The sequence below is a fragment of the Hibiscus syriacus genome, unplaced genomic scaffold, assembly GCF_006381635.1.
Source record: "Hibiscus syriacus cultivar Baekdansim isolate YM2019G1 unplaced genomic scaffold, ASM638163v2 tig00111366_pilon, whole genome shotgun sequence".
Lineage (NCBI taxonomy): Eukaryota > Viridiplantae > Streptophyta > Magnoliopsida > Malvales > Malvaceae > Hibiscus > Hibiscus syriacus.
The window spans coordinates 1,397,078-1,408,585 of NW_024063071.1; the positions used below are offsets into that span (position 1 = coordinate 1,397,078).

The 11,508-nt window shown below is 35.6% G+C and overlaps 2 protein-coding genes across 4 annotated transcripts; both read right to left on the reverse strand.

The window, feature by feature from the left end:
• Nucleotides 1-1,080: 1,080 nt before the first annotated feature.
• LOC120159421 (uncharacterized protein YacP) lies at nt 1,081-7,239 on the reverse strand. Of its 3 annotated transcripts, XM_039170009.1 has the most exons (10): nt 7,008-7,239; nt 6,835-6,912; nt 6,622-6,746; nt 6,376-6,536; nt 5,976-6,045; nt 4,655-4,709; nt 3,884-3,967; nt 3,034-3,072; nt 2,055-2,101; nt 1,220-1,391 (listed from the first exon to the last, which is right to left on the reverse strand). In XM_039170009.1, the coding sequence occupies exons 1-10, from the start codon at nt 7,110-7,112 to the stop codon at nt 1,286-1,288; spliced, it is 870 nt and encodes a 289-aa protein (XP_039025940.1). In that variant the 5' UTR covers nt 7,113-7,239; the 3' UTR covers nt 1,220-1,285. The 3 variants fall into 3 exon arrangements, with proteins under 3 accessions (XP_039025942.1, XP_039025943.1, XP_039025940.1); XM_039170011.1 differs by lacking the exon at nt 2,055-2,101 and having other exon boundaries at nt 1,081-1,391; XM_039170012.1 differs by lacking the exons at nt 2,055-2,101; nt 3,034-3,072 and having other exon boundaries at nt 1,081-1,391.
• A 394-nt stretch (nt 7,240-7,633) lies between these two features.
• LOC120159416 (endoglucanase 25-like) lies at nt 7,634-11,093 on the reverse strand. The gene is made up of 6 exons (XM_039170005.1): nt 10,629-11,093; nt 10,162-10,472; nt 9,619-10,080; nt 8,716-8,851; nt 8,449-8,621; nt 7,634-8,329 (listed from the first exon to the last, which is right to left on the reverse strand). The coding sequence occupies exons 1-6, from the start codon at nt 11,008-11,010 to the stop codon at nt 7,928-7,930; spliced, it is 1,866 nt and encodes a 621-aa protein (XP_039025936.1). The 5' UTR covers nt 11,011-11,093; the 3' UTR covers nt 7,634-7,927.
• Between the last annotated feature and the right edge of the window lie 415 nt (nt 11,094-11,508).

Here is an 11,508-nt window from a genome sequence, read left to right on the forward strand (position 1 = left end):
TGCTAATTTGCTTTGTTTCTTACACTTTCTTTGACGTTCTTTATTAATGAAAAAAACTATTATTTAAAAAATATTTTTATTTCATGTAACAAGTTATATCAGTAATTAAGAATTGTTAGATACAATATTAAAATATATTGCACGTTCAATAAAAATTCAAATTTTAATTAAAAAAAGTAATATTATTAAGAGAAACGTTGCAGATCGAAGAATAGAAAATATATTATATAAAAAAATAGACATATACAAAATAAAAGGGAAAATATTTCACCTCGCCCTATCAAACATGGGCCAGCCCAATCAATTACATGTGGAGATAGGCCGAGAACAACCTATAATATACATGAACCATACGCTGTGATGGGCTTATATTATTAAAAAAAATTGAGTCAAATCGAGTATAAAATTCAAGTCTAGTCTAATTGTTTGAGTTTCTGTTTAAATTTAATTATAAATATTTATAATATTATGATACTATTTGATTTCAATTTAAACATTTTTTATAATCATGTACGATATACATATATTTTTTCATATGTAATATATATCATGCAGAGTTGTAGACTAGTCTTGAACTTGAAAATCAATTCATTAATTATTAAAAAATTTTGAATTATTCAATTTCTATTTTATAACTCAACTAGAATTTAAAAAATTTCGAGTCGAGTCGTGCTAAGTCTAATCAAATTTTTTAGCATCGAATCGAGTTGAAAATTTTGATTTTTTCAAGATGAGTCGAGTTCTGCTCACCCCTACAAGGGGCTGAGTAAGAACATATTGAAACTTAAGCTATGATACTACACTAAGCTTCTAACTTAAAACAATTAAGTCACAAGTGAAGGGCTTAACTTTAACATAATATCACAATAAACTCGAACATATGTGAGATAAGATCACTTAACACGGACGATTAAGAAAAACAAAATGGGAAATAATTAAAATAAATCATATAACATTATTTATTAACTGTTAAACATTTAAACAAAATATATCACTATAAAAAGAATTATTACATGGAGAAACAACAGTAAATTAAAAAAAAACAGTTATGACATGAAAAAACCACATAAATACATGGATAGTGTAATCTAGCAACAATTAAAAAAGAGGTTAGTTACCATTTACCAGTCTCACCACTTTCTTTCATCAGAATTGTGGCTGGCCAAGATTTATGAGCCAGGTATACTGCATATGAATGTCACCTATCAAGGTCTGTACACCAAGATTAGCATTCTGATTTTAGCAATATTCGGCTCCAAACCAATAACAAACCGTATCCGAATAGCTACTTGGACTCATTCTCAGAAAGCTGTCTTCTTAGATCCTTAAGAGCATCGACAACTTCAGAATCGAGATTGTGCTTTAATAGTTTACCTTGAAAAGAAGTAGACCTGAAGAAGGTGAAAACATGAATCAATATATTTTTCGTGCCAATGATACAAAAGTACACTTTGTCAAGCAAGGTTTGTTCAACTAGCATGATCAAGATGTTAGTAAAGCTGGAAAGCATTATCTAAGTAGAACGTTATCACAGGTCTCAAATGAGACGTGAACTGTGAAGTGGAATAGGCTAAAAGATAAGTCTACAGAACAGGTCTAGCTTAAGTTGCCAAAATCTGCTTTAAAAAGCAGCATAACATTAACGGTCCAATCTTTTAGTATGATTGTTTCCTTTATGATATGTTGGAATCTGATCCCAAGGTCAAAACTATGTATGCAAGGTAACCTTATTCCTTCACTCCTACCCACAGCCGACAAACTACGTAAAATTGTCATTGCCACGAATAATTCCTTAGTTTGTTCTATGGATGCATGTGATTGCTAAAAATAATTCCCTCAGTTTGTTTCTATGGCTGCATCTGAAGGAAATAAGGCCACTATGTATTATGATTTCGGCTTTAGGCTTATCTTTTATGTGATGTTTTCCTATCGTCAGTCATAAGTTCTATTAGTTGTATGACAATTTTAAAATGCAGCACATAAACCACACAACATTTACTTCTGTTAATTTCTTAGGTGCAAATTTTTGTAATTTCGTTCTAATTGGGGAACACCTCTGTTCTTGAAGCATCCTCTCAACCTCCTTCTGTGAAGCTTTAATCTACATACAATAAGAGGAATTGTCAAAAAATATATATTGCATACAAACAATGTTTCACTAGAAAAAAGGGGCAGACAATGATTACAATCTGTCGTAGAATGGATGCAATTTACAGACAATACTTCAATATACGAGGGCTACATCAACGGTAACAATTTGTCATAACAAGGATGCTTATCTCTTAATCAGGGGAATGACATCAAGTAGCAATGTGTTATAAGAAAGACTAGACTAGACCGTTTGGAAATGTTCTCTCCAGAGAATTTGTCTCGATGATCTATAACGATATTCACTCTATTGGAACGGACAAGAATCAAGAAGGAAAGGACTTGTTAGATCAGAAAAAGAGAAATGTCTTGTCCTCTCAATCACTCATAAGGATAGGATGGGGGCATTGTTGATGAAACAAAAGGTAAATCCCTGTTACATTACTGTTACATTACTTTTGATGTTTTTTTTCCCTTTGCGTAAGTCCCTCTGTCACACTTGCTAAAGTAGAAGCCATAGAACATACTGAAAAGTTGTTACTAGTTTATCCATAGCTCACTAAGATATTTATCATCTTGGTGTGGTTTGCATTTATTTATTAGAAACATCCATGTACATGTAATTGATTAAATCACATCGATTAAATCACAGGAAAAACTCTCCACTCATTAGCAATTGATTTCAAGTTTGATACTTAACACGGTATTCTTTTGTTCCAGCCTAATTCCATGTAAAGTAGATACCCTTGTGATGTTGTCCATAGGCAGCTCCTTGCTGAGCTACATGTGAGAGGGGTTGTTAATTAGTATTATCCTACTTCCATTAGGTCTTTGGTTTCCTATGATTCTAATCTGAGGATATGATTATTTTAAGTTCAATATAGTTATCTAATTTGGATGGAATGCAAAAAAATGTAGAGCATTTAATTAAAAAATATGGCTCACCTCAGAAACTAATGCCTTGGAGCTCCAAACAAAGGCTCCCTGAACAAAAACATTAATATGAATAAGTCCAATGAATAATTCAATAGATCATTCTTGAACGACCTTCAAAACAGAAGACACATGCCTAAAATAATAATACAAGAGGTAAGTGATCCCAACAAGGATCAAGACAGTCACGCAGCCACTTGATTCTTAAAACCCTCATTTTCTAACGGTGATTTATTAACTAATCAACCCTTTTGTTTTTAATTGTAATGCTTCACACTTGACGATAAAGAGGATGAAGGTTTTTTTAGCTTCACTTCATCACCAAGGATACTAAGGGAGAACTCCAACTATCATCAGTGACACCTTAGTTGCTACAGTTTAAGCAACCTATAGGCTATAGTTTCTATACATAGGTTGCAAAATTTTGCTAAAGGATGTTGGACAATATTTCTTATATATGGGGTGGAGAAATATCTTACTTAAGTGATAGTGAATGCATGAAGTTCTGAAATTTACTGATCAACCTGTGATGCAACTTTTCAGCTGTGACTCCAAAGAATCCTGGATGTCAAGCTTACTTTAGAAAGTATGATGTGCCATACGGCCACAGTACTTGTGGTATGGCTCCATAAGGTCCTGTATATTCTACAAAGTTTTGTAACTGCTACGGTGTGCCCATACTTTAATCTCCTTTTGCCTACTTGTTACATCAGCAATTCATGGACCAAGGGCATCTCAAGTATTGAGAAGATTTCAATTTTAAATGAGCACATAGCAGAAATTACCATCAAACAATTATAGCCAGGTAGAATTTCATAACTACTACAATAGAATAATTTGTTGATTGTAAGGCAATACTTACCGCTCCATGTGCTGCTTGCTGCTGACAATTATCAGAAGTCACAACCCATACTTTGGGGCATCCATCCTCCTTCAGAGCTACAACCTGTTATACATTTGACATGCACACTTGAAGTCAGTAACAAGGACAAGAATAGTTAATATATTTTACAGAAAGATGTATACTAGATGTCATGGAGAAGAGTTTGGGCAACAGATTTTATAGGAATAACTTACAGGGCAGACAGTTCTAGATGCATAATTGATACTATCCCCTAATGCTGGATGCATAACTGAAACTATCCCCTAATGCATAAAGTTTAGAAGAGGTGAAGCGACTTTATTTGATATGAGGCCTCTCCAATACTCTCTAACATATTCTGCAGTAGCATCTCTAGAACTAACTGAGTATGATTTACCTGGAGGCCTCAACATTAAGAAGTGTTTTTTTATATAAAAAAAGAAGGTTGAAGGAAGGATATGCTGCATGTCTAACTAATCAGATGATACTGTACCATCCATTCATAATAATCCTAGAAGATTCTCAAGCTAATAAAAAACATGATTTGTTGCTTTCTTTTTTCACTGTTGCCCAATAACATAATTTGTAGTTTAATATAACTTATCATTGAAGAAAGAGCAAAGTAAAACTCTCACTATAATGTGACATGAAAAAAGTATAACGACTAATGAGGCATGCCAATCCTTTTATTCTTCTATATATATGAAACCAAATATGCTAAATAACCAGTAACAGAACAATTCAAATTCTCATCTAGTTGTCATCTCAGACCTCTTTTTCAATCCATGCATCAGCACAAGATTCTCCCGAGTAAACTATATCGATGCTGAAAATTGGAAATTATTAACATCAGAAATAAAAGTTTAATCTTATTGAAAGCAAGGAAATTCAGTTATATAAATAAGAGACATCAAACAATGAAGTATTTAAGACCACGCAGCCAATTCAAGGCACATTATGCACATACCATAGCTTTACGTTACCAGGATCGATGTAAGCGTTGGATATATATGTCTAACAAGGACATGAACAATATTTATAAGGTTTTGCATATATACGGAAGGTTTTACATCACACCCGTGTTCAAATATGTGTTGGACACGAGTACATCAAGAAAAAAGAAATGTCAGAGCAACATATCGACTGCTAATTATTGAAGTTTCCATCGCTTGACAACCATCCATATCCAGCATTGACTCTTCACATTACCTTTTTATTTTTATTTTTGCTAGACTTTTAACTTCTGTATAGGATACAGTGTATGCCATGTCCTATGTTTTTTATGCAAACACCATAGAAACCGCAAACATATCACACACGTAATACAAGGAATTAAGATCATACCCAATGCCTGACTAGTCATACTAACATAAATATGGAGTAAAAGGTCAACATAACCAACACTACAGATATATAGCTGTTGAATGCATGTGGAGTCCCTTGAGTTAAATGAATGATTCGGAGACAGCAAGTTCGAGTTTTTGAGCATCATCTTGATATCTATTACAAAAAAATGATATCTCAATTTTATTGTCTGTATGACTAATGAATTCTTGTATAAGCCACATAGTGATCATGAAATATGGGTTGACATAAGACATGATGTAAAGTACCTTTCATGCCAATGTTTGAATAGGAGAAGTAAAGCAAAAATTGTAGAATAAATTGAAAACCAGTTGACCTGGAGTCCTAAGAAGCCCAAATGTAAAATAACAGAGGATGAACTTAAGAAACGTGAGTAACCATTCAGATGTGTGGATTTAGCAGCAAAGCAAATCATCATCATACAAGCATGGAGTTTTAAGCTGGGTCCAGCAAGTAGATAACAGCATATGTAAACCTAATTAAAAAAAGGCAGAATGAAGAGTTCCTGTAGAAACAAGTAAGTGCGTCATAGCAATGAATTTTTTTGGATTTACATATCATTACTAATAAAAAATAATAATCAATCTAACATAAAGGAAGATTCACTGGTTCATCCAAACAAGCAAGTTTAGCATAGATGATAAAGATATTTCCCATTAATGAACTTAAAGAGAAAAAGAGGACTGAAATTGTCTTTGACAGTAAAAGAATCAGAATCATATAGTACCCAGCAAAAGTTTCCTTGTGTGTAGGAAGTCCAGACATCATGGCATCAAATACAACAACCACTTTAACCCCTGAAATTATTTAAAAAATAACAAGATTTAGCACGTTAACAACTTGGCTGAGGCATCCTACCATACTGGTAAACTAGAACCTACATTCCTACATAACCTGATCAGAGAGTTATGCGAACATTAACAATCAGCGGAAGATAATTGAAAGAAGTTGTACACAAAATGTCTGATATTGAACATACTGAAGCAGAAAGGTGTGAATAGATAATCATTTCCTAATTGGTGCATATATTAACTTGCTTTTGCTACATGTTTTGATAGTTAAACATCATGATCATGCACGGAATTCCCACGGAAAATAATTAGATATGGAAGAAGCAAAGTATAAACCTCTCAGCATACTGAAAGTTATAAGTTCATCAATTAGTTTCTGGCGAGCAGTGTCAAGCCTTCCTTTCATAAAATACTTCTTCAGCTTCACCCAATAGCCACATACATTGTAACCATCAACGAGCAATACAGGGACTGCATCATCTAGACCCTGGTTGGTACTGTAGAAACTTTTAGCACCAAGAAGTTAAAAAAAATGAATCGGTACAAAATTGACCAAACAAGAGAAACTTGGACAGTGCTTACTAATAAAGGGTCGTTGTTGGATCACGATAAAGCTCTAAATCTTCAGGAAGCTCCTCCTTCTGCACCTTCTTTCTCCTATAACTAGTTGCAGGCTTAGGTACACTGGATTTCCTCTTTTGGTATTCCTACATGATTTTTTTTCTCATATAATTAAGATAAGAAGGATTGATTTACAATAAAATAAAAGAAGCTTAATGGTTTCAGAGTTCAGACCTTCCACAACTTTAAAAACTGCAAGTTCTGCTTGACATTGGATGTGATTCTTGGAGGAGCTGATTCGGGTCCCTTACCCTATCAATGATAAAGCTTAGCTTGTTAGAAACAGTATGAAAACGGGTAACAAAGCTCCAGATAATCTGAAGAAAAATTGCAGAAAAACTGAAAACCTTATTGGGAGAAGGAGAAGAGGACATGTTGAGGATGACTGTCATGCCCTTGTAGGTAGTGGAATCGCAGCAGCAATAATGAAGTGATTGACCGATAATTTTCATCTTCAGGGAAGATCATTACATCATTAGCTCCGTCCCTTGCCTTCGCATTCAACCGGAAAACTTAAAAGCTCTGTACGGCTCAGACAGCTTCCATCGTCATCGTCATGTCTTTTTCTTTTTTCTTTAGTTCTGATACTACATCGTTATCGTAATTATTTTATGGATGACCTGTTGGATAAAACATCGCCACAAATATTTTCATACACTATTTGCCCCTAAAATATACCGCTTTCTTATTTGACCTGAAATGATTTTGGCCTATGCAAAGGGCAAATAATGTAAAAGAAAATGAGAGAAATAGAGATATAAGAAAATTATTTAGTAAATTATAGCAATAATTTAAATTATTTTTAGATGTTCATGATTTTGATAAAATTATTTTGAGATAAATTGAGAGTTTATTTTTAATATTTTTGTTGTTATGTGAGTTTTGTCTATAATTAAAAAATATATATTTTTATTATAAAGAGTTTTTGAAGAAAAAAATCATATTCTGCAACAATTAGATGTTAAGACACAAGTTTATTGTTAAATCAACTTAAGTGTTTAAACTCGTTTTCAAAGAATACAGTATTGATATCATACATATACACTATGTATAGCATGAAATCCGAATGGATTTCATATTCAAATGACCAGAGATCCTAAATGCTAAGTCCTATTCTCCAATCTAATAGCCAAACCACCATTAGTTTACTACTGCAGGTTGTTCTCCTTTGCACTTCTTTCACTTTCGAGGTCATCAAGGTGCCAAAAAAAATACTTCCAGAATCATAAGACTGTAAGTCACGTGAACTGGAATCAGATAAGCATGTTTACGGCTTCCAAGGTGCCGGTGGTGGCGGTGGTGTTGGGAACATTGGTGGGACTGCAGAAAATATAGTATTCTTATCAATCCCAGTTGATTTATCACCAGACAGCGCCACTAGTGCAGCAACCAAACCAGCATTGCCTGCAAGAGTTGGCTCGGTGTAGTTGTAGTTGGTACGAATGTCATGAAATCCATCATGCTTGTCAGGTCCAGCAACCATGGCTCCCACAAGTGTGTTCGGGTTTGGCTTTTTCGAATCCCTCCATTTCCATCCCCCCTTACAGTTGTATTTGATTTTATTCTTAGGGATAGATGCACCTATATGGTGAACATGTTTAGGGTAATGGTTACCAAAACCCACAACATAGCTCATTTTCCGAGGATTTTTGCCGAGGATGTAGTCAATCTGCAAAGTAACAGCCGAAGAAACAAAATCATTGTCTACCGGCCACGGTATGATTCAGGACTTAGAGGTATCAACCATTTCCCCTAGACTATCTTTTGAAAACGAAGGCTACAATATACCTGGGTTTTAGCAAATTCACGCAAGACATTAGTTGAATAGAAATTTGGACCACAATACCATCCAGGTGTATCGGCAGCATCAAGATAATCACTGAATAAGGTGGCTAAGAAGGCTGCATTGACAACATACTGCAGAGGCTGAGGCCTACCATGGTTTAACTGAATCAAACCTCCTGTAGCAATGTCCAAAGTTACAAAGGTCAAAAGAAAATTACATAGCCAACACATTTAAGTACGACATGGTTAACAAAAAAAAAGGAATTTTACCTTTAGTTCTATTAAAGCTAGTAAAAACTGGAAGGTATGAGCACATAACTATGCTTGTTTGATTGTGAAACGTTCTCAATATTTCCTCGTATGGATATCCAGGACTTAAAAACAATCTCAACCGGCTCAAAAGCACCTAAAACACAAAACATTGGTTATATTAGTTATGAACATAAAAGATACTTCCAAAAGGCTCCATCGCTAAACACTGACAAAAGTTGTTAAACCATATATGGGCAAATTGTGACAAGTAGTAAATGTATAACTTGTTACTGCAAATAAAGACATACACAATTAAGCATGCTAATTAAATTTTATCCGAGAAGCATAAGTGCAACTTTAACAGCCTTGAAGCTAGCTAAAACTTATCCAGGAAATGTATGATTGATGATTTAGCAGTACGGTCATACACAAAGTTGAGGAAAAGATCAACGGGAAAATGATTAACTATACAAAATGAAACAACAGATGAATGGCCATGGTGCTTAAAATGTAGTTGAGACTACTTTATATAGAAGACAAATAATGATGGAGAAACAAGAACTAGGATGTACATTTACTACTATGAACATAGGGCAGAAAACTGGAAGAATTTTTTCCAAATGCTATCAAGAAAACTAATCTTAATTGCATTTGAATATCGCGGTACTGCTAACAACACAAACAGAACCTAACATACTACTAGGATGTACATTTACTACTATGAACATAGGGCAGAAAACTGGAAGAATTTTTTCCAAATGCTATCAAGAAAACTAATCTTAATTGCATTTGAATATCACGGTACTGCTAACAACACAAACAGAACCTAACATATAAACTTCTACCAAAAAGGCCTCGTGTTAACCAAATAGAGCAGACAGCGACAAGAGGTACAAGACTAGAAGACAAGCATAAAGTTACCTGAGCACCAGCAAGCTTGTTATCCCAGCTAAGAATGCCGTAATCTGGGCCTCCCCAGAAAGCGCCAGCATGCTTGGCAAGTTTAGGATGAGTAGCCAACTGAAGGTAGGAAGAATTCCCAGTGGCATAGTATAACCAGGCTCCACCCCAAACGAACTCATCCCAGTAACTGGAGGAGTTATAAAAGAGGGCAGGGTCAGAACCACCAGCACTGTATCTGCCTCTTTGATCCCTGGAAAACTGAAAGAGGGTCCGTGCACCGTGGACAAGCTTTTGAGAGTATGCCTTGTTGTCTTTGAAAACAATGGAAGCAGAAGCCAAAGCAGCAGCCATTTCGGCAGCAAGATCAGAGCAGCTGTGACATTCATAGACAGGACGCGGGTAATCAATGTCCTCAGGGCTCATCCAGCAATAATGATCATTTGGTGTCGTACTGCCTCCAGATGTATCTCCTACCCCAACCTACAAATTTATAACTTACCAATCAGCATAGAAAAATGACAAAGAACAGTGAAATAAGGAATTATATCCGTATAATTATACCTGCGCTGCAATCTTATCTATTTTATCAGCTGAATTGTTGAAAGTCTTGAGCAGATAATCAGTACCCCATTTGATAACCTCCTTAATATGATTGAGTTCCCCAGCAGCCTCGTATTTAGCTCTGTACTCGATGACGCTCCAGCTCAACATGGTCATGGCGAAAGATGCAGGGAAGTTGAACTTGATAGCATCTCCTGCATCGTAGTACCCGCCGACCAGATCCTTTATCGTAGTGGAGGTATCGGATTTGCCATCTCGGAGGCACGAGTTTCCTCTCCACGATACATTATTATGCTTGGGCAGCTTCCCCGATGCAGTGCAGTTATAAATTAGCTTATCATCATAATTATATGTAATTAAGACTATTATATTATATTAAGCTCTGAAAAGCATGGATTTAACCTGATCTGACCAATACCCAACTTAGATCTATAATAATTGAAGCTCAAAAACTAAGGTAAACTTACAACGCTGAGCGTTGAAGAACATGAGCGCCTTGTGAAGTGCGAGAGTGTAGTTATCGGGTGGAGGCTTGCCGTGGTGATGACGTGGAACCGTTTTCACGATCAGGGTGATGAATCCGGCGAGAAGTCCGGAGACGAGCAGTGTCCCGACCGTCCAAACAAAGATCTTGCGGCTGACAATGATGCAACCGAGATCGACGTACCTCTTCTTCTTCTTTTGCTCGCTGGGGCCAAGCAGCCAGCTCTGCTGTGTCTCGTCCAAGGGACGAGAGAGAGCAGCCCTGTCAAGGTCTTGTAGATTCCTGCTCCGGTCGTCGTCGGTGGCGGAATCCGTTGCATTTATCTCCAACGGGCCTCCCCACGGATCTCTACCGTACATGCTCATATTGATGAGCCTTTTTTTTCCTCGACAAAGAAAGAATTGACGAACTAAAAGATAATACTTCACAGAGACTACAATGGCAGCAGTAGATCTGACTGAGATGAGAAGAACAGGAAATGAAAGATAATGATTGATGAAAAGGAAAAATACGGGGTAAGCAGGCAGTGGCTGAGTTTGCTTCTATGTTTTATTGTTTTTTTAGCTTTATTGTAAGCTCAGCTAACATTGAGCTGGTGGCCCCGCTTGGGAAGCTTATTTTAGTTTCCTCCGATATAGTAATACATTTTCGTTAAATTCTATAATAGATCCCCTGTACTATGATGTCTTTTGGATTTAGTCCTTATTGTATTTTTTAAAATAATTTAAGTGATTATAAGGTAGTATCCAGGGATGTATCAAAATAGAGCGGGTGAGGAAAGTCTTCCCTTAAAAATTTCAAATTAATACACATTTTAGATATTTTCAATTGATTTTTTCTCTAAAATTTTATAAGTTCGTCCC

Bases quoted from the DNA above. Each gene is read 5' to 3' on its own strand.
- LOC120159421 (XM_039170009.1), bottom strand. From the start codon at position 7,112: ATGAAAATTATCGGTCAATCACTTCATTATTGCTGCTGCGATTCCACT. The intron at 6,913-7,007 runs GTTTTCAGTTTT...TATCATTGATAG, and splicing joins CTTCTCCTTCTCCCAATAAG to GGTAAGGGACCCGAATCAGC. The intron at 1,392-2,054 runs GTGTTCCCCAAT...CACCTTCTTCAG, and splicing joins AGGATGCTTCAAGAACAGAG to GTCTACTTCTTTTCAAGGTA.
- LOC120159416 (XM_039170005.1), bottom strand. From the start codon at position 11,010: ATGAGCATGTACGGTAGAGATCCGTGGGGAGGCCCGTTGGAGATAAAT. The intron at 10,081-10,161 runs GTATAATTATAC...ATAAATTTGTAG, and splicing joins TAGATAAGATTGCAGCGCAG to GTTGGGGTAGGAGATACATC. The intron at 8,622-8,715 runs GTAAAATTCCTT...ACATTGCTACAG, and splicing joins TAGCTTTAATAGAACTAAAG to GAGGTTTGATTCAGTTAAAC.